Source organism: Oncorhynchus clarkii, chromosome 19 (genome assembly GCF_045791955.1).
Source record: "Oncorhynchus clarkii lewisi isolate Uvic-CL-2024 chromosome 19, UVic_Ocla_1.0, whole genome shotgun sequence".
In the NCBI taxonomy this organism is placed as follows: domain Eukaryota; kingdom Metazoa; phylum Chordata; class Actinopteri; order Salmoniformes; family Salmonidae; genus Oncorhynchus; species Oncorhynchus clarkii.
In genome coordinates, this window is record NC_092165.1 from 6,571,153 (window position 1) to 6,598,170 (window position 27,018).

General features: G+C 46.8%; 1 protein-coding gene across 6 annotated transcripts in view; it reads right to left on the reverse strand.

Moving 5' to 3' along the window:
• Positions 1-5,241: 5,241 nt before the first annotated feature.
• LOC139374643 (catenin delta-1-like) overlaps positions 5,242-27,018 on the reverse strand; it is a 54,566-nt gene continuing 32,789 nt past the window's right edge. For 2 of the 6 annotated variants that reach the window (XM_071115681.1, XM_071115687.1), the window contains exons 14-23: positions 26,876-26,893; positions 26,341-26,400; positions 25,813-25,940; positions 14,718-14,868; positions 14,241-14,436; positions 13,511-13,707; positions 12,449-12,496; positions 12,280-12,362; positions 8,435-8,489; positions 5,242-7,785 (exon numbers count right to left, since the gene is read on the reverse strand). In XM_071115681.1, coding sequence (XP_070971782.1) covers positions 7,724-7,785; positions 8,435-8,489; positions 12,280-12,362; positions 12,449-12,496; positions 13,511-13,707; positions 14,241-14,436; positions 14,718-14,868; positions 25,813-25,940; positions 26,341-26,400; positions 26,876-26,893 — 998 coding nt within the window. In that variant the 3' untranslated portion in view covers positions 5,242-7,723. Of the gene's footprint in view, positions 7,786-8,394; positions 8,490-12,279; positions 12,363-12,448; positions 12,497-13,510; positions 13,708-14,240; positions 14,437-14,717; positions 14,869-25,812; positions 25,941-26,340; positions 26,401-26,875; positions 26,894-27,018 lie in introns of all 6 variants that reach the window. The other 4 variants (XM_071115683.1, XM_071115685.1, XM_071115682.1 and 1 more) reach the window with 4 other exon arrangements.

Sequence of the window (27,018 nt, forward strand, 5' to 3'; positions counted from 1 at the left end):
GCTGTTCTCCGCCACAGAGCATTCTGGGACGGCACTCTCCTCCCGGGGTGTCGTGGGGTGGTCTGAATCGTCACTCGGGGCAACCATGTCACCGCTCAGGACACCAGAGGACGATGAGAGGTTTGTGACCTCCGGTTCGGAGGTCCGAGGGTGGGTTCTAAAGGGAGCTGTTCCACAGTTGACCGTTGCTTTGACGCTGGGTGGGGTGGAACTGGGGTGTGAAGTGGGGGTCATAATCTGGGGACTCAGGGAAGGGGGTGCCGTGTGAGTTGTGTGCTGCTGGCCTTCACTGCTGCTCTGGACTAGTAGGAGGGGTGGAGGTGAGGGTGTAGGGAGAGCATCAGGGAGAGGACTGGGGAAAGTCATGTAAATACCTCCATTACAGTCCACAGTCTGTGTCCCCGTCTCCACCAACACCCCCACCTGTGTCTCTCCTCCCTCCGTCTGCACCCCCACGTCTCTGAGACTGCACCTCCTCTCCTCCTCCCCCTCTCCCTCCCTCCCCCGGTCCTTCCACCCCTCCACCAAGCGGCCTATGCCCAGCTTACAGGCAGCGGCCATAACCTCTTCTTGTTCCATGGTGCCCTCTCCCTCCAGCTCTCCGGAGTACAGGAGATCCACCAGCTTCAGCAGGGTCTGGGCCTTCACAGCCTGGAGCTTGAGTGGCCATCTCTGCCCAGCCGGGAGGGGGGATGACTGGTTGGACAGGGCATTGGACAGGTAGGGGCTCAGGGCAGCCAGGATGCAGCTGTGGGCCGGGACTGACAATCCTGTGGGAAGAGAGAAATGTGACATCATTAGCTACATTTATAATGCAGGTTAGGAAATGTGATGAAGGCCTACTGGGGTTTAGGTGTGAAATAAGGGCATGTGGAAGGAGAGGAAGAATGGCAGTTGGATTTGATTGATCCATTTATTTACTATCCTCAATCTAAACCTCATTACGTCTCCCTAACTTACATCAATCATTTGGTTACTTTACATCATATCATTACTGTCCCTCCCTCCCTCCCTCCCCCTCTCACCATCAGTCTATAGCAGGGTATCACAGTAGAGACCAGTGGAGGCTGGTGGGAGGAGCTATAGGAGGACAGGCTAATTTTAATGACTGGAATGGAATGGACTCCAATGTGGTTTCCATGTGTCTGACACCGTTCCATTGATTCCAGAGTATGTGAGCTCCACTTTCTCTCCAGTAGTGCTCACTTCACCAGCTCATGCCCGGCCCAGCATGCATCTGTAGTCTACTTGTGTGCTGCTATAGTCCCTAAGCTTTAGCTACTGTCATGAAGTTCTCTAAATATTGTCATAAAGAAACTGATCAAACACACAGGTGCCAAATCAAGGTGACTTACAAAGATTGAGGACCAAGAGCAAGAGAGGGATGACGTTCTGTCCACAACTAAAGAATCATTGTGGAATCTGAAAAGACACATATCCCGAAAGCATGATGGGGTACTTACTATGTGCACATGCTAACAGAAAGTGGGTATCTAATTAAGTGTGTCACTGTAGTGAAGTATTTATAAAACTACAAATCACTGTTGGGTAAGGGCTTGTAAGTAAGCATTTCACGGTAAGGTCTACACTTGTATTCAGCGCATGTGACAAATAAAGTTTGATTTGACATCTCCTAAAAGTTTAGTTCATTTTCGTTCTATTATCTATACAATAGGCCATAACTGATTTTGGCCAAATAGGCCTTGTATATCCCCACGTTCAAAGAACTTTCCATTTTGATTGCGTTATTTTGTCTAAAAACCTTTAGGCCTACCTATAGAAAAATGTATAAAACAACCCTGCCCAGCCTGGCAAGAGTGGCCAAACAGGTGTTTATCATCCCCAGTGGCTCTGCAAGTGTGGAGAGGATGTTCTCCACTGCTGGTCTGCTCTCCAGGCACCATCACATGGGCCTGAAACCACCATCACATGGGCCTGAAGCCACCATCACATGGGCCTGAAACCACCATCACATGGGCCTGAAACCACCATCACATGGGCCTGAAACCACCATCACATGGGCCTGAAGCCACCATCACATGGGCCTGAAGCCACCATCACATGGGCCTGAAACCACCATCACATGGGCCTGAAGACACAAACTGGCCAAACTCAACATTTTCAAAAGGCTGTAATAAGTCATTTATCATTTCATTTGTATTTAATTCTCAGTAATTCACAGCCGATATGCAACAATTTATAGACTATAATTACTTAATACAACAAAATGTTGTTTAAATTCTTTATGTCCATACCAGCCTATTGTGTCACACTCGCAAATGCTTCACAATGTATTTCTATGTAGCCTATTGCCTTGAAATAATAATATAGCCCTAATTCATTCATCTCCGTTCCTTCTTAGGCTCCCGGTCTGACTCCTGACCTATTTAGAGTGTTTATATGACATGTAGCCTATTAGAAATGTTTATTCAAATACTTTTCATTTAAATCCATATGGTTTGGTTTCAATTCGTAAAAACCAATAGGTAGGTCCAGATAGTCACAACAATAGATGGATGTTGGTTCAATTGTGATTTTAACGAATGGAACGAATTTGGAGCAGCAGTTTGTTTTTCTCCTGTGAGAGCGGAGTGGTTTTTAGCTGAGCGGTAGGAAAGGACATGGAGCGCTGAGCAACATGAGAGGTGAGCAGTAGGAAAGGACATGGAGCACTGAGCAACATGAGAGATGAGCAGTAGGAAAGGACATGGAGCGCTGAGCGTTCATGAGAGATGAGCAGTAGGAAAGGACATGGAGCACTGAGCAACATGAGAGATGAGCAGTAGGAAAGGACATGGAGCGCTGAGCAACATGAGAGATGAGCAGTAGGAAAGGACATGGAGCACTGAGCAACATGAGAGATGAGCAGTAGGAAAGGACATGGAGCGCTGAGCAACATGAGAGATGAGCAGTAGGAAAGGACATGGAGCGCTGAGCAACATGAGAGATGAGCAGGATTTCCAACCTCTCATCTCTGCTCATATGCTCTGATTGATTCCACCCCCCCCCCCTCTCTCTCCTCCCTCAGTCTGTAACAGGTTATCACAGTAGACTGCAGTCTCTCCATCACTCCCCTCCTCCCTCACCATCAGTCTGTAACAGGGTATCACAGTAGACTGGTCTCTCCATCACTCCCCTCCTCCCTCCCCATCAGTCTGTAACAGGTTATCACAGTAGACTGCAGTCTCTCCATCACTCCCCTCCTCCCTCACCATCAGTCTGTAACAAGTTATCACAGTAGACTGCAGTCTCTCCATCACTCCCCTCCTCCCTCACCATCAGTCTGTAACAGGGTATCACAGTAGACTGCAGTCTCTCCATCACCATCAGTCTGTAACAGGGTATCACAGTAGACTGCAGTCTCTCCATCACTCCCCTCCTCCCTCACCATCAGTCTGTAACAGGTTATCACAGTAGACTGCAGTCTCTCCATCACTCCCTTCCTCCCTCACCATCAGTCTGTAACAGGTTATCACAGTAGACTGCAGTCTCTCCATCACTCCCCTCCTCCGTCACCATCAGTCTATAACAGGTTATCACAGTAGACTGCAGTCTCTCCATCACTCCCCTCCTCCCTCACCATCAGTCTGTAACAGGGTATCACAGTAGAGACTGTTGTGCTTCTGTCTCTGTAGTTCCTCCAGGAGCCTCAACTCAAAGCCAGGCAGACGGTACCTCCACATCCTCCTCTTCTTGGCCTCCACCCTGAGAGGGAGGGGTGGGTTGGGGGAGGGGGTATTGGGTAGAATGGAGAGGGGGGATAGAGTGGTAGAGGAGACAGAGGACAAATGGATGTGGGGAGAAGGGGGGAGGCAGTGGGTAGCACGGAGAGGGGGATAGAGTTGTGGGGTTTAGAGGATATAAAGGGATGTAGGGAAAATGGGGGAGAGATTTAAATGACTGCAGATCGTTCTGACGGTATACAGCATTTGACGAAGTGAAACAATGGTAAAACCGGATTTTCATTCATTGTCTCAAAATGTCGTGCTTGGAGAAGACTGGGCTGAAAAGACAAGGTGTGAAGTTGGTTGTGAGATGCTACGGGCAGCAACAATGTCATACTTGTTTGGACCAGACAGCATCAGATAGATGGCCTGCACGTAGAGAGACAAAGGGGCGCTGTTTCGCTCGCTCGGATGCTTTCTCCTGTGATATCCATTCAGCCTCTTGCGAATTGAAGGACAATTATGAAACACAGAAATACGAAAATGTAAAAAAAAATCTTGGGTAATCCTGGCTTCCCTTGGCCTCCATAAATACACACCACCGGGGTCAGTGGCTAGTACTTTACATTTGGTACTCTTTTGTCATGTATTAGTTAACACATTTGTTTCATGACTAGAATAAAAGAAGTTCAGCTATTCGTATCACTTGTTAGTCAGTGCTTTTGATAGAAAAGACCGCTTGTTCCGTTTGAACGCTTGCAAGATCCATGCAATTCAAAGCGTGTTGTGGGCGACCTCCACTTAAAAGACACACTGACAATAGGCCTACAATCAAAAACACATGTTAATGTGTTGCATTAGTGCACATTAATTTCGTTCTCAAACAACTGCGGTACAGCTTTCTATGTAATTAGTTTAATATGTATACTTTTCAGCACACTCGTGCCGGGGAACTAGAAACGAAGAAAGTCTGGTGACGTTAGCTAAATGTGTTAGCTGGACGGCTAGCTAATGCACATGCTTACCCTTTCGATGCCAGCTTTTTCTTTTCTAGTGACTTGCTTTCTCAAAAATCTGAATTTCGCCAACCAATTTGTTTCAAATAGTTAATGTTGACATATTCCCACAACGTGGTCAAATTCACGGACTGACGTCACACTTCAGAAAGGAGTTCTCTTCAACGTCAAAATCGCGAGGGGCGATCGTGCGTGTTGATGCGTAGTTAACGTGGGAAAAGCCAAGCCTGCACATTCGAATCATGGGGTCATTTCGGCTCGTCGTTGATAATCAACGTCTGTTGTTCCGCACTCAGCGGAAGAGCCACTTGATCTTATCAAGAGCAAACCTGTTGAAATCTTCAGTTCAATGTTGAAAATGATTCTGTTGACTTTAGCCAATCAGAGGCGTGCGTTACTTCACCCATTGATTTCAGCGTCTCAACACTGCATGACACCGTATGATTGATGTGTGTTTATGAAGAGTACAACTGTACAGGGAGAACTACTAACATTTACTGCAACACATGCATTTCTCAAATCACACACAGAGCTAGAGAGAAAAAAAGCCAAGGCCAGTATTGAAAAAAGCACTTTTTATTTTATTTATTATAAACAGTATTGCTTGTTACATATTCCATTCATGAGAGAAATGTGCAACATTAAGAGCCAAGGCATAGAAGAAGAGATTAAGGTTTTCATCCAGAATCACATTTTAGATCAGCGTTCCAATAATAAACTGTTGACAGAAATTGAGAGTTGGACTGTCTCCTAAATGTCCCCCTGTCCCCTATATAGTTAACTACTTTCACCCAGAGCCATATCAGGCCATTTAGTAGTGTACTATATTGGGAATATGGGACCATTTGGAATGTAAAATTGATTTTACATTGTGTTTTGCTTGTTTTCTCTATAATTAAAATATATAAACCATAAATGTTTCTCAATTCAAAAATAAACCTGATTGCATATGCGTTCACCCACAACCTGCAAGACGAATAAACCCAAATCATAAAATATAAAAACAATACATAAAACCAGTAAAATTAACAAATATTTATCTTCTATATATAGTTAAATTTGCTTTTTATTTTATTTATTTTTTAAATAGCAACTAGAATCAAAATCAGGTCTTTGCACTTATACAAATCTTGCTAATTTAATTTTATGCTCCGCCCCTCTTTAGTCCCACTTTCCCATTGGATTCCACTCCCACATCATTTCTTGTATCAGTTCTAGATCATCTCATTCTAGGACTATCTGGTTACAAGGCAACTCATTTACATTTTTCTGAGACTGACCATTTGTAGTGTTGGATTGGCATGAAAATAATCAAAAGGAACCAAGAAACGCTTTTACCCCTAGTGCTTTAATCTACTGAGAAAATATCTACATCTTACTCTGCACTGAGAATAATAATGTAATCTACGGTACTAAAGGAACTCTGTCTGGGGGGAAACAACCAGCTAAATGTGTCCTCTCCCCTCTTAGTGTTCTGTGGTCTCCATGGACACCAGCCAGTCCAGCAGGGTAGATGGACACCCAGGCGTAGGTTCAGTAGGCTGGAACACTCCAGTCTGACGTGGAACGTATGGCACTAGAATGGTTCTCTCTGTTCCATATGCAGAGCATCAATCATATCAACTCTATACATTCCATTGTGTTATTATGCGGAACACAAAAAAAACTGTTCTATACATTCCATTTGGATTCAATGTTCTGGAATGTTGCTGCTAGTGAATGATACCCCCAGGGAAAACCCCCATCCCACCTTAAAAACACCAACGAACGAGGCACTCCAGTTAGCCATGAGCCACACAGACGTAGTTGAAGGCGATCACATATTTACACATTCATATATATATAGAGATTTGCAGATTGAAAGAAATGCAGTCACTGGATCAACAATCAAATCTGTGGTTTCTCCCATAGCTTCAGGAGAACCATTAGAACCAGAGCGAGTTGAGAAAGGGGGTATAACAATGACGCTAAAGAGCCACACAGATAGAAATGTATTGAATAGAGCCGAAACGGTTCACTGGTCTATTATACATGGCTGAAAATCATAGAAATATAATCTGCAGAACAGACGATCAAGAATGTTCTGTGACGCAAGACCCATGTGTAAAATGTTAAAGTGGTCGTCAAGCTACTTACTTTCCCACAACACTGCCCAATGGCACACCAGTGCCTGTCTGACATCACCCAATGATGTCATATACACTAGAACATCACAACAGATGGCTCTGAGAAGAGAAGTAGTGTTCAGAAATACTCTGTAGTAGAAAGTTACTGCAATAGTGGTGTGTAGTTTGGCACGTGTTCATCACTGTAGTCAGAACCACAACTCAGCAATCACACCTCAAACAAAGACCAAAGCAACACGGTAGAACAACAAACATTGATTCTTTGTTGGGAAACAGAAGTTTAGTGGTAATTAGTTATCACAAGAAGGAAAAAAAACCTTGAATGGAAATCTTCACAATCACTTGTAGAAATGCAGTTTGAACCATTCCAGTAAAAAAAGGGGTTTGTCAGTTTAAGTTCAGTTACAGTTTGAACCATTCCAACAGTTCCCTTTTGATTAGCTTTGTTACTGTGGTGGTGAACGTTCCCAGTTCCCAGATGAAGTCACAACTGTCCCTATTGTGGTGGGAGGAGTTAGTGTAGTGTTGGGGGTTAGTGTGTCACTGTGGTGGGAGGAGTTAGTGTAGTGTTGGGGGTTAGTGTGTCACTGTGGTGGGAGGAGTTACTAAATTAGAAGTGGTCTTATGTCATAGTAGTGTCGACAGGTAGAAGAGGGATGTCAGGAGTCCATAGTGTTCCTTTAGTGGCTAAAAGTCACAGTCTAAATAGAGGAATGAGGGAGAGCTAGGGAGGTGAGGAAGGCTGAAGGTCATGCAAGTGGCTTATGTCACAGACCCCGAGAGAGATAAGAGGGAAAGAAGATTAAGAAATTGAGAGGAGAGAGGAAAAAGAGAGAAAGGAAAGAGAAAAAGAGACACAGAAGGAGAGAGTCCAGTTCTAGTGGAGTCAGTGGTCCCTCAGTGAGTGTCCAGAGGTTCAGCAGGGGCAGTAGGCCGGTAGAGGCTGCTCTCTTCTAGTGATGCACACTATCAGTTTCTCTGTGGGAAGACCAGGACACACACACAGAGAGAGAGAGACAGAGAGAGAGACAGAGAGACAGACAGAGACAGAGACAGAGAGACAGAGAGACAGAGACAGAGAGAGAGAGGGGTTACTACCATGTGTAATATTTGTAGTAAGAGTGCAACTCAAAAACCAGCTGTATAAACTTAGAGGATTGAGAGGACACAGAACCTGCTAGTTAAGACAATATCGGTCACAGCCTAAACATTACCAATCAATACATGAGACAGACAACATGAACACACACAGCCTAAACATCACCAATCAATACATGACACACACACAGCCTAAACATTACCAATCAACATGACACAGACAACATGAACACACACAGCCTAAACATCACCAATCAATACATGACACAGACGCTTGAAAAGAGATCAAACACAAAATTCCATATGTATACAGACATGAAACAAACGAACATCAAGACACAAGATCAACAACATACTATATCAAATATACAAATCACCAGCAGATGGAGCAAGAAACAAACACCAATACAATGGGGGACACACAGAGAGGTTAGTTAGGCCATGCGGTTTAGTGAGAGAGGCAGGTGTTCAGTCGGTGGACACACATACCATGCGCTCACATGCAGTGTGTGGGGGGGTGTGGCCTAACCGTCATAAGAGTCCATGAGAGGAACAGAGTCCCGCCTCTCCTCATACAGCCCTCCCTGAGAGGGGGAAGAGAAGGTGGGAGGAAGAGAAAAGGGGGAGAAAGAAAGAACGGGGAGGGAAGGAGAACGGGGAGGGAGGGAGGGAGAACGGGGAGGGAGGGAGGGAGGGAGGGGGAAAGAAAGAACGGGGAGGGAGAAAGAAAGAACGGGGAGGGAGAGAAAGAAAGAACGGGGAGGGAGAGAAAGAAAGAACGGGGAGGGAGAGAAAGAAAGAACGGGGAGGGAGAGAAAGAAAGAACGGGGGGGGGGGGAAGAAAGAACGGGGAGGGGGGGAAAGAAAGAACGGGGAGGGGGGGGAAAGAAAGAACGGGGAGGGGGAGAAAGAAAGAACGGGGAGGGGGAGAAAGAAAGAACGGGGAGGGAGAAAGAAAGAACGGGGAGGGAGGGAGAACGGGGAGGGAGAAAGAAAGAACGGAGAGGGCGGGAAAAAGAACGGGGAGGGAGAGAGAACGGGGAGGGGAGGGAGAGAGAACGGGGAGGGGAGGGAGAGAGAACGGGGAGGGGAGGGAGGGAGAACGGGGAGGGAGGGAGGGAGAACGGGGAGGGAGGGAGGGAGAACGGGGAGGGAGGGAGGGAGAACGGGGAGGGAGGGAGGGAGAACGGGGAGGGAGGGAGAAAGAACGGGGAGGGAGGGAGAAAGAACGGGGAGGGAGGGAGGGAGAAAGAACGGGGAGGGAGGGAGGGAGAAAGAACGGGGAGGGAGGGAGGGAGAAAGAACGGGGAGGGAGAGAAAGAACGGGGAGGGAGAGAAAGAACGGGGAGGGCGAGAAAGAACGGGGAGGGCGAGAAAGAACGGGGAGGGCGAGAAAGAACGGGGAGGGCGAGAAAGAACGGGGAGGGGAGGGAGAGAGAACGGGGAGGGAGGGAGGGAGAACGGGGGGGGAGGGAGGGAGGGAGAACGGGGAGGGAGGGAGGGAGAACGGGGAGGGAGGGAGGGAGAACGGGGAGGGAGGGAGGGAGAACGGGGAGGGAGGGAGGGAGAACGGGGAGGGAGGGAGGGAGAACGGGGAGGGAGGGAGAACGGGGAGGGAGAAAGAAAGAACGGGGAGGGAGGGAGAACGGGGAGGGAGAAAGAAAGAACGGAGAGGGCGGGAAAAAGAACGGGGAGGGAGGGAGAGAGAACGGGGAGGGGAGGGAGAGAGAACGGGGAGGGGAGGGAGAGAGAACGGGGAGGGGAGGGAGGGAGAACGGGGAGGGAGGGAGGGAGAACGGGGAGGGAGGGAGGGAGAACGGGGAGGGAGGGAGGGAGAACGGGGAGGGAGGGAGAAAGAACGGGGAGGGAGGGAGAAAGAACGGGGAGGGAGGGAGAAAGAACGGGGAGGGAGGGAGGGAGAAAGAACGGGGAGGGAGGGAGGGAGAAAGAACGGGGAGGGAGAGAAAGAACGGGGAGGGCGAGAAAGAACGGGGAGGGCGAGAAAGAACGGGGAGGGCGAGAAAGAACGGGGAGGGCGAGAAAGAACGGGGAGGGGAGGGAGAGAGAACGGGGAGGGAGGGAGGGAGAACGGGGAGGGAGGGAGGGAGAACGGGGAGGGAGAACGGGGAGGGAGAACGGGGGGGGAGGGAGGGAGGGAGAACGGGGAGGGAGGGAGGGAGGGAGAACGGGGAGGGAGGGAGGGAGAACGGGGAGGGAGGGAGGGAGAACGGGGAGGGAGGGAGGGAGAACGGGGAGGGAGGGAGGGAGAACGGGGAGGGAGGGAGAAAGAACGGGGAGGGAGGGAGGGAGAAAGAACGGGGAGGGAGAGAAAGAACGGGGAGGGAGAGAAAGAACGGGGAGGGAGAGAAAGAACGGGGAGGGCGAGAAAGAACGGGGAGGGCGAGAAAGAACGGGGAGGGCGAGAAAGAACGGGGAGGGCGAGAAAGAACGGGGAGGGCGAGAAAGAACGGGGAGGGCGAGAGAAAAAAACGGGGGAAGGAGAAAGAACGGGGGAGGGCGAAAGAACGGGGGAGGGCGAAAGAACGGGGAGGGAGGGGGGGGGGGGGGGAGGGGGGGAGGGAGGGAGGGGGGAGGGGGGGGGGGGGGGGAGAAAGAACGGGGAGGGAGGGAGGGAGGAAGAAAGAACGGGGAGGGAGGGAGGGAGGGAGAAAGAACGGGGAGGGAGGGAGGGTGGGAGAAAGAACGGGGAGGGAGGGAGGGTGGGAGGGAGAAAGAACGGGGAGGGAGGGAGGGAGGGAGGGAGAAAGAACGGGGAGGGAGGGAGGGAGGGAGGGAGAAAGAACGGGGAGGGAGGGAGGGAGGGAGGGAGAAAGAACGGGGAGGGAGGGAGGGAGGGAGGGAGAAAGAACGGGGAGGGAGGGAGGGAGGGAGGGAGGGAGAAAGAAAGAACGGGGAGGGATGGGGGGAGGGAGGGAGAAAGAACGGGGAGGGAGGGAGGGAGGGAGGGAGAAAGAACGGGGAGGGAGGGAGGGAGGGAGAAAGAACGGGGAGGGAGGGAGGGAGGGAGGGAGAAAGAACGGGGAGGGAGGGAGGGAGGGAGGGAGAAAGAACGGGGAGGGAGGGAGGGAGAAAGAAAGAACGGGGAGGGAGGGAGAAAGAATGGGGAGGGAGGGAGGGAGGGAGAAAGAAAGAACGGGGAGGGAGGGAGGGAGGGAGGGAGGGAGGGAGGGAGGGAGGGAGGGAGGGAGAAAGAACGGGGAGGGAGGGAGGGTGGGAGAAAGAACGGGGAGGGAGGGAGGGTGGGAGAAAGAACGGGGAGGGAGGGAGGGTGGGAGAAAGAACGGGGAGGGAGGGAGGGAGGGAGGGAGAAAGAACGGGGAGGGAGGGAGGGAGGGAGAAAGAACGGGGAGGGAGGGAGGGAGGGAGGGAGAAAGAACGGGGAGGGAGGGAGGGAGGGAGGGAGGGAGGGAGAAAGAAAGGGGAGGGAGGGAGGGAGGGAGGGAGGGAGAAAGAACGGGGAGGGAGGGAGGGAGGGAGGGAGAAAGAACGGGGAGGGAGGGAGGGAGGGAGGGAGGGAGGGAGGGAGGGAGGGAGAAAGAACGGGGAGGGAGGGAGGGAGAAAGAACGGGGAGGGAGGGAGGGAGGGAGGGAGGGAGAAAGAAAGAACGGGGAGGGAGGGGGGAGGGAGGGAGAAAGAACGGGGAGGGAGGGAGGGAGGGGGGGAGGGAGGGAGGGAGGGAGGGAGAAAGAACGGGGAGGGAGGGAGGGAGAAAGAAAGAACGGGGAGGGAGGGGGGGAGGGAGGGAGAAAGAAAGAACGGGGAGGGAGGGGGGGAGGGAGGGAGAAAGAAAGAACGGGGAGGGAGGGAGAAAGAATGGGGAGGGAGAAAGAACGGGGAGGGAGAAAGAACGGGGAGGGAGGGAGGGAGGGAGGGAGGGAGAAAGAACGGGGAGGGAGGGAGGGAGAAAGAACGGGGAGGGAGGGAGGGAGGGAGAAAGAAAGAACGGGGAGGGAGGGGGGGAGGGAGGGAGAAAGAAAGAACGGGGAGGGAGGGAGAAAGAATAGGGAGGGAGAAAGAATGGGGAGGGAGAAAGAACGGGGAGGGAGAAAGAACGGGGAGGAGGGGGAGAAAAGGGTGGTAAGGAAGACAGGAGAGAGAAAAGGGGGAGGGAGAAGAGGGAAGAAAGGTGGTGGGTTGAAGCAGAGTGAGAGAAAAAAAGAGAGAGACGGGTGTGTTCAGAACGAACAATATGAAAACCAGATAAGAGAGAGAGAGGGGAAGAGAGAGAGGGGAAGAGAGAGTGTTGATAAAGTGGGTTAGTGTCAGAAGTTAAGTGAGAAATCGTTTGTGAGAAAAGAAGCTAACCACAGTATTTAGTGAGACATGCGAGAACATGCTCTGTGTGTGTGTACCTGTGCTGTGTCTTTGTCAGCAGGCTCCAGTGTTCTGTCCAGAGTGTTCTTCCTCCCCCTCTGGTCCAGTGTGGAGTAGGCATCTGGAAGACAGCCAAGGCCTGTTAACAGCTGTGTGTTTAGGCGTGTGCGTCTGTGTTGGTGTGTGTGTGTGTGTGTGCAGACATACCTGGTCCCATATCATTTAGTGGAATCATGTCTCTCTTGTCTCCTCCTCCTGACAAACAAACAATCACAGGATGAGAGACAGCTAGTGTGTAGGTAATAGTGTGGTGGTAGGTTATAGTGTGGTGGTGTTTATAGTGTGGTGGTGGTAGGTTATAGTGTGGTGGTGGTAGGTTATAGTGTGGTGGTGATAGGTTATAGTGTGGTGGTGATAGGTTATAGTGTGGTGGTGATAGGTTATAGTGTGGTGGTGATAGGTTATAGTGTGGTGGTGATAGGTTATAGTGTGGTGGTGATAGGTTATAGTGTGGTGGTGATAGGTTATAGTGTGGTGGTGGTAGGTTATAGTGTGGTGGTGGTAGGTTATAGTGTGGTGGTGGTAGGTTATAGTGTGGTGGTGGTAGGTTATAGTGTGGTGGTGGTAGGTTATAGTGTGGTGGTGGTAGGTTATAGTGTGGTGGTGGTAGGTTATAGTGTGGTGGTGGTAGGTTATAGTGTGGTGGTGGTAGGTTATAGTGTGGTGGTGGTAGGTTATAGTGTGGTGGTGGTAGGTTATAGTGTGGTGGTGGTAGGTTATAGTGTGGTGGTGATAGGTTATAGTGTGGTGGTGATAGGTTATAGTGTGGTGGTGATAGGTTATAGTGTGGTGGTGATAGGTTATAGTGTGGTGGTGATAGGTTATAGTGTGGTGGTGATAGGTTATAGTGTGGTGGTGATAGGTTATAGTGTGGTGGTGATAGGTTATAGTGTGGTGGTGATAGGTTATAGTGTGGTGGTGATAGGTTATAGTGTGGTGGTGATAGGTTATAGTGTGGTGGTGTTTATAGTGTGGTGGTTACTGGGGGGGGGGGTATACAACCGCTATAGGCTATTCAGAGCCGTGGTCGGGTCCATCAGCTGTAGTTACATAGACCTGTGGCAATCAAACATGGATCCAACCCAGACCCCAGGGACAATTTTAGACTCAGACACCTAGTTCCAGAGTCGGGTCTCAGATATTGGGGTAGACCTGTGAAGACCTCAGTGTGTGTGTGTGTGTGTAGCTAGATGTTATTGTCTGTCTCACCCCTGTCTATGAGCGGCAGCGTACTGTCTTCATATCCTCCGTTGACCCGGGGCTGGGTGCTGTTGGGCGGGTTGAGGTTCACCATGAAGTCTGTCTTCTTCCAGCCATCCTTCTCCAGGGTCTTCCTCAACTCTTTATAGCCCCAAACTAACTGGAGTATCAGGCCGGCACCACGCACCTCTCGCTCTGACCGGTTCCTATCAGGAGAGAGAACTGGAGGACTCAGAAAGAGAAACAGCATCAAACAGAAAGAGGTGATTCAACTACACCCCCCCCAGTCCACCCCGGAGGGAGGTCAACTACACCCCTCCCATTCCATTTGACCCCGGAGGGAGGTCAACTACACCCCTCCCATTCCATTTGACCCCGGGGGGAGGTAAACTACACCCCCCCCCCCCCAGTTCACCCCCCCCCGGGGTGGACTGGGGGGTGTAGTTGACCTCACTCCGGGGTGGACTGGGGGGGTGTAGTTGATCTCCCCCCGGGGACTGGGGGGTGTAGTTGACCTCCCTCCGGGGTCAAATGAATGAGTTCAACAACATCCCCCCAGTCTCAGTTTTTCCTTTCAATTAGTGTGTAATTGATCAGTAAAAGGGAGAAACCCTGCAGACCCTCAGCCAACCAGAGACTGAGTTTGACACTCCTGTTCAACATCATCCAGACTGATGGAAAGAGACACATGCACCTCTTTTTGTCACACACACACACACACACACACACACCAGCTTACCCATCCTTATTGATGAGCACCAGTCTCTCGATGCCCTGCGAGGCTCTGAGGATCTTGGCAGCGTCCAGGCTGGAGCCCAGAACCTCATGAAGGGTGCTCAGTACAGACACCACCGTCTCCTCTGACAGAGCCCTCACAGGCTGGCTCTGACCCCCACCAGGCAGGTTGGATACCAGGTGGGGGACTGCATGTTTACCTACAGAGACAAGAGTTAGAGAGACCTAGCTGTAGTATTTAATAACACAGGTTGGCTCAAAGAGAGCGCGAGAGAGGGAGAAAGAGAGGGAGAGAGGGAGAGAGAGAGGGAGAAAGAGAGAGGGAGAGAGAGAGGGAGGGAGAAGGAGAGAGAGAGGGAGAGAGAGGGAAAAAGAGAGCGCGAGAGAGGGAGAAAGAGAGGGAGAGAGGGAGAGAGAGAGGGAGAAAGAGAGCAAGAGAAACAGGGAGAGGGAAAAACAGTTCCACAGAAACAGTACTAACCGAGCAGGTCTCTGTTGCGAGCGTCGATAGCCAGGTTCCTCAGAGCTCCAGACATGGCCCTGACCACCCGGTCGTTGCCATGGGCCAACAGCTCTGTCATCATGGGAAGACCCTTCTCCTGACGCAACAACGCACGGATATACCGCCCATACTGAGACAGAGAGAGAGAATACATTCAGATCAATTATACTGCCCATACTGAGACAGAGAGAGAGAGAGAATACATACAGATCAATTATACCACCCATACTGAGACAGAGAGAGAATACATACAGATCAATTATACCGCCCATACTGAGACAGAGAGAGAATACATACAGATCAATTATACCGCCCATACTGAGACAGAGAGAGAATACATAAAGATCAATTATACCACCCATACTGAGACAGAGAGAGAGAATACATACAGATCAATTATACCACCAATACTGAGACAGAGAGAGAGAATACATACAGATCAATTATACCGCCCATACTGAGACAGAGAGAGAGAGAATACATACAGATCAATTATACCGCCCATACTGAGACAGAGAGAGAATACATACAGATCAATTATACCGCCCATACTGAGACAGAGAGAGAGAGAATACATACAGATCAATTATACCGCCCATACTGAGACAGAGAGAGAATACATACAGATCAATTATACCGCCCATACTGAGACAGAGAGCGAGAGAATACATACAGATCAATTATACCGCCCATACTGAGACAGAGAGAGAGAATACATACAGATCAATTATACCACCCATACTGAGACAGAGAGAGAGAGAGAATACATACAGATCAATTATACCGCCCATACTGAGACAGAGAGAGAGAAAGAATACATACAGATCAATTATACCGCCCGTACTGAGACAGAGAGAGAGAGAGAATACATACAGATCAATTATACCACCCATACTGAGACAGAGAGAGAGAGAGAATACATACAGATCAATTATACCACCCATACTGAGACAGAGAGAGAGAGAGAATACATACAGATCAATTATACCGTCCATACTGAGAAAGCGAGAGAGAGAATACATACAGATCAATTATACCGCCCATACTGAGACAGAGAGAGAGAATACATACAGATCAATTATACCGCCCATACTGAGACAGAGAGAGAATACATACAGATCAATTATACCGCCCATACTGAGACAGAGACAGAGAATACATACAGATCAATTATACCGCCCATACCGAGACCGAGAGAGAGAGAGAATACATACAGATCAATTATACTGCCCATACTGAGACAGAGAGAGAATACATACAGATCAATTATACCGCCCATAATGAGACAGAGAGAGAATACATACAGATCAATTATACCGCCCATACTGAGACAGAGAGAGAATACATACAGATCAATTATACCGCCCATACTGAGACAGAGAGAGAGAGAGAATACATACAGATCAATTATACCGCCCATACTGAGACAGAGAGAGAGAGAATACATACAGATCAATTATACTGCCCAAACTGAGACAGAGAGAGAGAGAATACATACAGATCAATTATACCGCCCATACTGAGACAGAGAGAGAGAGAATACATACAGATCAATTATACCGCCCATACTGAGACAGAGAGAGAGAATACATACAGATCAATTATACTGCCCATACTGAGACAGAGAGAGAGAGAATACATATAGATCAATTATACCGCCCATACTGAGACAGAGAGAGAGAGAATACATACAGATCAATTATACCGCCCATACTGAGACAGAGAGAGAGAGAATACATACAGATCAATTATACCGCCCATACTGAGACAGAGAGAGAGAGAGAATACATACAGATCAATTATACTGCCCAAACTGAGACAGAGAGAGAGAGAATACATACAGATCAATTATACCGCCCATACTGAGACAGAGAGAGAGAGAATACATACAGATCAATTATACCGCCCATACTGGGACAGAGAGAGAGAATACATACAGATCAATTATACCGCCCATACTGAGACAGAGAGAGAATACATACAGATCAATTATACCGCCCATACTGAGACAGAGAGAGAGAGAATACATACAGATCAATTATACCGCCCATACTGAGACAAAGAGAGAGAGGGAATACATACAGATCAATTATACCACCCATACTGAGACAGAGAGAGAATACATACAGATCAATTATACCGCCCATACTGAGACAGAGAGAATACATACAGATCAATTATACTGCCCATACTGAGACAGAGACAGAGAGAGAATACATACAGATCAATTATACCGCCCATACTGAGACAGAGAGAGAGAGAATACATAGACCAATTATACCGCCCATACTGAGACAAAGAGAGAGAGAGAATACATACAGATCAATTATACCACCCATACTGAGACAGAGAGAGAATACATACAGATCAATTATACCACCCATACTGAGACAGAGAGAGAATACATACAGATCAATTATACTGCCCATACTGAGACAGAGAGAGAATACATACAGATCAATTATACCGCCCATACTGAGACAGAGAGAGAGAGAATACATACAGATCAATTATACCGCCCATACTGAGACAGAGAGAGAATACATACAGATCAATTATACCACCCATACTGAGACAGAGAGAGAGAGAGAATACATACAGATCAATTATACCGCCCATACTGAGACAGAGAGAGAGAAAGAATACATACAGATCAATTATACCGCCCATACTGAGACAGAGAGAGAGAGAGAATACATACAGATCAATTATACCACCCATACTGAGACAGAGAGAGAGAGAGAGAATACATACAGATCAATTATACCACCCATACTGAGACAGAGAGAGAGAGAGAATACATACAGATCAATTATACCGCCCATACTGAGACAGAGACAGAGAATACATACAGATCAATTATACCGCCCATACCGAGACCGAGAGAGAGAGAGAATACATACAGATCAATTATACTGCCCATACTGAGACAGAGAGAGAGAGAGAATACATACAGATCAATTATACCGTCCATACTGAGAAAGCGAGAGAGAGAATACATACAGATCAATTATACCGCCCATACTGAGACAGAGAGAGAGAATACATACAGATCAATTATACCGCCCATACTGAGACAGAGAGAGAGAAAGAATACATACAGATCAATTATACCGCCCGTACTGAGACAGAGAGAGAGAGAGAATACATACAGATCAATTATACCACCCATACTGAGACAGAGAGAGAGAGAGAATACATACAGATCAATTATACCACCCATACTGAGACAGAGAGAGAGAGAGAATACATACAGATCAATTATACCGCCCATACTGAGACAGAGACAGAGAATACATACAGATCAATTATACCGCCCATACCGAGACCGAGAGAGAGAGAGAATACATACAGATCAATTATACTGCCCATACTGAGACAGAGAGAGAGAATACATACAGATCAATTATACCGTCCATACTGAGAAAGCGAGAGAGAGAATACATACAGATCAATTATACCGCCCATACTGAGACAGAGAGAGAGAATACATACAGATCAATTATACCGCCCATACTGAGACAGAGAGAGAATACATACAGATCAATTATACCGCCCATACTGAGACAGAGACAGAGAATACATACAGATCAATTATACCGCCCATACCGAGACCGAGAGAGAGAGAGAATACATACAGATCAATTATACTGCCCATACTGAGACAGAGAGAGAATACATACAGATCAATTATACCGCCCATAATGAGACAGAGAGAGAGAGAATACATACAGATCAATTATACTGCCCATACTGAGACAGAGAGAGAATACATACAGATCAATTATACCGCCCATACTGAGACAGAGAGAGAATACATACAGATCAATTATACCGCCCATACTGAGACAGAGAGAGAGAGAGAATACATACAGATCAATTATACCGCCCATACTGAGACAGAGAGAGAGAGAATACATACAGATCAATTATACTGCCCAAACTGAGACAGAGAGAGAGAGAATACATACAGATCAATTATACCGCCCATACTGAGACAGAGAGAGAGAGAATACATACAGATCAATTATACCGCCCATACTGAGACAGAGAGAGAGAATACATACAGATCAATTATACTGCCCATACTGAGACAGAGAGAGAGAGAATACATATAGATCAATTATACCGCCCATACTGAGACAGAGAGAGAGAGAATACATACAGATCAATTATACCGCCCATACTGAGACAGAGAGAGAGAGAATACATACAGATCAATTATACCGCCCATACTGAGACAGAGAGAGAGAGAATACATACAGATCAATTATACTGCCCAAACTGAGACAGAGAGAGAGAGAATACATACAGATCAATTATACCGCCCATACTGAGACAGAGAGAGAGAGAATACATACAGATCAATTATACCGCCCATACTGGGACAGAGACAGAGAATACATACAGATCAATTATACCGCCCATACTGAGACAGAGAGAGAATACATACAGATCAATTATACCGCCCATACTGAGACAGAGAGAGAGAGAATACATACAGATCAATTATACCGCCCATACTGAGACAAAGAGAGAGAGGGAATACATACAGATCAATTATACCACCCATACTGAGACAGAGAGAGAATACATACAGATCAATTATACCGCCCATACTGAGACAGAGAGAATACATACAGATCAATTATACTGCCCATACTGAGACAGAGACAGAGAGAGAATACATACAGATCAATTATACCGCCCATACTGAGACAGAGAGAGAGAATACATACAGACCAATTATACCGCCCATACTGAGACAAAGAGAGAGAGAGAATACATACAGATCAATTATACCACCCATACTGAGACAGAGAGAGAATACATACAGATCAATTATACCACCCATACTGAGACAGAGAGAGAATACATACAGATCAATTATACTGCCCATACTGAGACAGAGAGAGAATACATACAGATCAATTATCCCGCCCATACTGAGACAGAGAGAGAGAGAATACATACAGATCAATTATACCGCCCATACTGAGACAGAGAGAATACATACAGATCAATTATACTGCCCATACTGAGACAGAGAGAGAGAGAATACATACAGATCAATTATACCGCCCATACTGAGACAGAGAGAGAGAGAATACATACAGATCAATTATGCCGCCCATACTGAGACAGAGAGAGAGAATACATACAGATCAATTATACCGCCCATACTGAGACAGAGAGAGAATACATACAGATCAATTATTACCGCCCATACTGAGACAGAGACAGAGAGAGAATACATACAGATCAATTATACCGCCCATACTGAGACAGAGAGAGAATACATACAGATCAATTATACCACCCATACTGAGACAGAGAGAGAGAGAGAATACATACAGATCAATTATACCGCCCATACTGAGACAGAGAGAGAATACATAAAGATCAATTATACCACCCATACTGAGACAGAGAGAGAGAATACATACAGATCAATTATACCGCCCATACTGAGACAGAGAGAGAGAGAATACATACAGATCAATTATACCGCCCATACTGAGACAGAGAGAGAATACATACAGATCAATTATACCGCCCATACTGAGACAGAGAGAGAGAGAATACATACAGATCAATTATACCGCCCATACTGAGACAGAGAGAGAGAATACATACAGATCAATTATACCGCCCATACTGAGACAGACAGAGAATACATACAGATCAATTATACCGCCCATACTGAGACAGAGAGCGAGAGAATACATACAGATCAATTATACCGCCCATACTGAGACAGAGAGAGAATACATACAGATCAATTATACTGCCCATACTGAGACAGAGAGAGAATACATACAGATCAATTATACCGCCCATACTGAGACAGAGAGAGAGAGAATACATACAGATCAATTATACCGCCCATACTGAGACAGAGAGAGAATACATACAGATCAATTATACTGCCCATACTGAGACAGAGAGAGAGAGAATACATACAGATCAATTATACCGCCCATACTGAGACAGAGAGAGAATACATACAGATCAATTATGCCGCCCATACTGAGACAGAGAGAGAGAATACATACAGATCAATTATACCGCCCATACTGAGACAGAGAGAGAATACATACAGATCAATTATACCGCCCATACTGAGACAGAGACAGAGAGAGAATACATACAGATCAATTATACCGCCCATACTGAGACAGAGAGAGAATACATACAGATCAATTATACCACCCATACTGAGACAGAGAGAGAGAGAGAATACATACAGATCAATTATACCGCCCATACTGAGACAGAGAGAGAGAGAATACATACAGATCAATTATACCGCCCATACTGAGACAGAGAGAGAATACATACAGATCAATTATACCGCCCATACTGAGACAGAGAGAGAGAATACATACAGATCAATTATACCGCCCATACTGAGACAGACAGAGAATACATACAGATCAATTATACCGCCCATACTGAGACAGAGAGCGAGAGAATACATACAGATCAATTATACCGCCCATACTGAGACAGAGAGAGAGAATACATACAGATCAATTATACCACCCATACTGAGACAGAGAGAGAGAGAGAATACATACAGATCAATTATACCGCCCATACTGAGACAGAGAGAGAGAAAGAATACATACAGATCAATTATACCGCCCGTACTGAGACAGAGAGAGAGAGAGAATACATACAGATCAATTATACCACCCATACTGAGACAGAGAGAGAGAGAGAGAATACATACAGATCAATTATACCACCCATACTGAGACAGAGAGAGAGAGAGAATACATACAGATCAATTATACCGCCCATACTGAGACAGAGACAGAGAATACATACAGATCAATTATACCGCCCATACCGAGACCGAGAGAGAGAGAGAATACATACAGATCAATTATACTGCCCATACTGAGACAGAGAGAGAGAGAGAATACATACAGATCAATTATACCGTCCATACTGAGAAAGCGAGAGAGAGAATACATACAGATCAATTATACCGCCCATACTGAGACAGAGAGAGAGAATACATACAGATCAATTATACCGCCCATACTGAGACAGAGAGAGAATACATACAGATCAATTATACCGCCCATACTGAGACAGAGACAGAGAATACATACAGATCAATTATACCGCCCATACTGAGACAGAGAGAGAGAATACATACAGATCAATTATACCGCCCACAATGAGACAGAGAGAGAATACGTACAGATCAATTATACCGCCCATACTGAGACAGAGAGAGAATACATACAGATCAATTATACCGCCCATACTGAGACAGAGAGAGAGAGAGAGAATACATACAGATCAATTATACCGCCCATACTGAGACAGAGAGAGAGAGATACATACAGATCAATTATACTGCCCAAACTGAGACAGAGAGAGAGAGAATACATACAGATCAATTATACCGCCCATACTGAGACAGAGAGAGAGAGAATACATACAGATCAATTATACCGCCCATACTGAGACAGAGAGAGAGAATACATACAGATCAATTATACTGCCCATACTGAGACAGAGAGAGAGAGAATACATATAGATCAATTATACCGCCCATACTGAGACAGAGAGAGAGAGAATACATACAGATCAATTATACCGCCCATACTGAGACAGAGAGAGAGAGAATACATATAGATCAATTATACCGCCCATACTGAGACAGAGAGAGAGAGAATACATACAGATCAATTATACTGCCCAAACTGAGACAGAGAGAGAGAGAATACATACAGATCAATTATACCGCCCATACTGGGACAGAGAGAGAGAATACATACAGATCAATTATACCGCCCATACTGAGACAGAGAGAGAATACATACAGATCAATTATACCGCCCATACTGAGACAGAGAGAGAGAGAATACATACAGATCAATTATACCGCCCATACTGAGACAAAGAGAGAGAGGGAATACATACAGATCAATTATACCACCCATACTGAGACAGAGAGAGAATACATACAGATCAATTATACCGCCCATACTGAGACAGAGAGAATACATACAGATCAATTATACTGCCCATACTGAGACAGAGACAGAGAGAGAATACATACAGATCAATTATACCGCCCATACTGAGACAGAGAGAGAGAGAGAATACATACAGATCAATTATACCGCCCATACTGACACAGAGAGAGAATACATACAGATCAATTATACCACCCATACTGAGACAGAGAGAGAGAATACATACAGATCAATTATACCGCCCATACTGAGACAGAGAGAGAGAGAGAATACATACAGATCAATTATACCACCCATACTGAGACAGAGAGAGAATACATACAGATCAATTATACCACCCATACTGAGACAGAGAGAGAATACATACAGATCAATTATACCGCCCATACTGAGACAGAGAGAGAGAGAGAATACATACAGATCAATTATACCGCCCATACTGAGACAGAGAGAGAGAGAGAGAATACATACAGATCAATTATACCGCCCATACTGAGACAGAGAGAGAGAGAGAGAATACATACAGATCAATTATACCACCCATACTGAGACAAAGAGAGAGAATACATACAGATCAATTATACCACCCATACTGAGACAGAGAGAGAGAGAGAATACATACAGATCAATTATACCGCCCATACTGAGACAGAGAGAGAGAGAGAATACATACAGATCAATTATACCGCCCATACTGAGACAGAGAGAGAGAATACATACAGATCAATTATACCGCCCATACTGAGACCGAGAGAGAGAGAGAATACATACAGATCAATTATACCGCCCATACTGAGACAAAGAGAGAGAGAGAGAATACATACAGATCAATTATACCGCCCATACTGAGACAGAGAGAGAGAGAGAATACATACAGATCAATTATACTGCCCATACTGAGACAGAGACAGAGAGAGAATACATACAGATCAATTATACTGCCCATACTGAGACAGAGAGAGAGAATACATACAGATCAATTATACCGCCCATACTGAGACAGAGAGAGAGAGAGAATACATACAGATCAATTATACCGCCCATACTGAGACAGAGAGAGAGAGAGAGAATACATACAGATCAATTATACCGCCCATACTGAGACAGAGAGAATACATACAGATCAATTATACCGCCCATACTGAGACAGAGAGAGAGAGAATACATACAGATCAATTATACCGCCCATACTGAGACAGAGAGAGAGAGAATACATACAGATCAATTATACCGCCCATACTGAGACAGAGAGAGAGAGAATACATACAGATCAATTATACCGCCCATACTGAGACAGAGACAGAGAGAGAATACATACAGATCAATTATACCGCCCATACTGAGACAGAGAGAGAGAGAGAATACATACAGATCAATTATACCACCCATACTGAGACAGAGAGAGAGAGAGAATACATACAGATCAATTATACCGCCCATACTGAGACAGAGAGAGAATACATACAGATCAATTATACCACCCATACTGAGACAGAGAGAGAATACATACAGATCAATTATACCACCCATACTGAGACAGAGACAGAGAGAGAATACATACAGATCAATTATACCACCCATACTGAGACAGAGAGAGAATACATACAGATCAATTATACTGCCCATACTGAGACAGAGAGAGAATACATACAGATCAATTATACCACCCATACTGAGACAGAGACAGAGAGAGAATACATACAGATCAATTATACTGCCCATATTGAGACAGAGAATACATACAGATCAATTATACCGCCCATACTGAGACAGAGACAGAGAGAGAATACATACAGATCAATTATACTGCCCATACTGAGACAGAGAGAGAGAGAATACATACAGATCAATTATACCACCCATACTGAGACAGAGAGAGAATACATACAGATCAATTATACCGCCCATACTGAGACAGAGAGAGAATACATACAGATCAATTATACCGCCCATACTGAGACAGAGAGAGAATACATACAGATCAATTATACCGCCCATACTGAGACAGAGAGAGAATACATACAGATCAATTATACCGCCCATACTGAGACAGAGACAGAGAGAGAATACATACAGATCAATGATTATTGTAGTGTATTTGTGTTCAGGAAATGGTCTGTTTTGAGTACTAGACTGTGGTTTAACAAGGGTCTAGAAAGGTGGTGTCTGGGTTGGAGGTGGAGTTTGTGATTATACTGTGATTGACTTACGGTCCAGGTGTAAAGGGTTTCTGTTAGAGGTCAAGTAAGGAGGCTGAAAGGGATGTGTGTCTGGTGGTGGTTGTGTTTGGGTTAAACTAACAGGTTGTGGTGTCTCAAAGTGTGTGGTGGTGTTGGGCCTGGTGGTGGTTGTGTTTGTGTTAAACTAACAGGTCGTGGTGTCTCAGGGTGTGTGGTGGTGTTGGGCCTGGTGGTGGTTGTGTTTGGGTTAAACTAACAGGTCGTGGTGGTGTTGGGCCTGGTGGTGGTTGTGTTTGGGTTAAACTAACAGGTCGTGGTGTCTCAGGGTGTGTGGTGGTGTTGGGCCTGGTGGTGGTTGTGTTTGTGTTAAACTAACAGGCCGTGGTGTCAAGGTGTGTGGTGGTGTTGGGCCTGGTGGTGGTTGTGTTTGGGTTAAACTAACAGGTTGTGGTGTCTCAAGGTGTGTGGTGGTGTTGGGCCTGGTGGTGGTTGTGTTTGTGTTAAACTAACAGGCCGTGGTGTCAAGGTGTGTGGTGGTGTTGGGCCTGGTGGTGGTTGTGTTTGGGTTAAACTAACAGGTTGTGGTGTCTCAAGGTGTGTGATGGTGTTGGGCCTGGTGGTGGTTGTGTTTGGGTTAAACTAACAGGTTGTGGTGTCTCAAGGTGTGTGGTGGTGTTGGGCCTGGTGGTGGTTGTGTTTGGGTTAAACTAACAGGTCGTGGTGTCTCAGGGTGTGTGGTGGTGTTGGGCCTGGTGGTGGTTGTGTTTGGGTTAAACTAACAGGTTGTGGTGTCTCAAGGTGTGTGGTGATGTTGGGTCTGATGGTGGTTGTGTTTGGGTTAAACTAACAGGTCGTGGTGTCTCAAGGTGTGTGGTGGTGGCGTGGTTGACTCACGGTCCAGCGTCCGGCACACAGGTTCTGCACGGCTCCGGCGGAGGCTTCCAGCACGGTGGGGTTCTTACTCTCCTTCAGCAGAGAGGTGTAGACACGCACCACCTCTGGCTGGAACAACAACTCATAACCTGGAGAGACACGGAGGGAGAGGTGTTAGAAACATGGAGACATCTCATTGTCTTCTCATTTTCACCTGCACTGTTGCTGCATTCAGAAATCTCAGACTTCAGTGAGTTCAGGAGAACTGGGAGCTCGGGGGGGGGGGTCACTTTGAATGGTCATCCAGCTCGGAATAGAGCTCGGAATTTCAGAACTGAAGATCACTGACATGATTTGACCTCGTTTCCCAGTTGTCTTGAAAGCAGCATGATTGGGAAAAAAACTTCACAGGTGAAAACAATGTGATGGCAGCTCATTAGGCTGGCTTAGCTGTCGCCTGGTCACTTCTTTCAGATCAGTACAACAGATGAGTGGACAGGAGAAACATGCATATTCCAGTCTACATGATGCCACTTTATACTGTGTTACCTTTGGCAGGTGTAGTCCTCTTTGGAATGTCAATCATATCTGCTCCGTCTTCATTTCTCCCTGCAACAGAACATCAGAACACTGAGAAACAGACGCACAGAACACTCAATAAACCCCCCGCCCCCCACTACGGCGCTCCAGAACTCCCCCCGCCCACTACGGTGTTCTAGAACCCCCCCCCCCCCCCCCCCCGCGGCGCTCCAGAACTCCGCCCGCCCACTACGGCGCTCCAGAACTCCGCCCGCCCACTACGGTGGTCTAGAACCCCCGCCCGCTACGGTGCTCTAGAACCCTCTAACCGCTATGGTTCTCTAGAACCACACAGCTCTGTGAGCCACTGAAAAAGCCGCTAGGTAGGAGCACACATGCTAACACAGACTCACACACACACATGCTGCACACTGTCTCTTACACACATCGTCCTCTAGGAGACGGCAGAGATCATGACAATGCATGCATAGAGTTAGGAGACTGACATCATTAGCCAGTCCTAATTAATGCTCTACCCAGCTGACAAGCAGAGGTCAGAGCTTACCTTTAGAACACCAGTCATCTGTTCCACAGCAGAGAGGAGAGCAGAACGAGGGAGGATTAAATGATAGGAGGAGGAGAGAGGAAGATCATTTGAGTCAAGCGAGAACAGCAGCAGTGACCCAGCCACCAAGACACCTCCTCCCA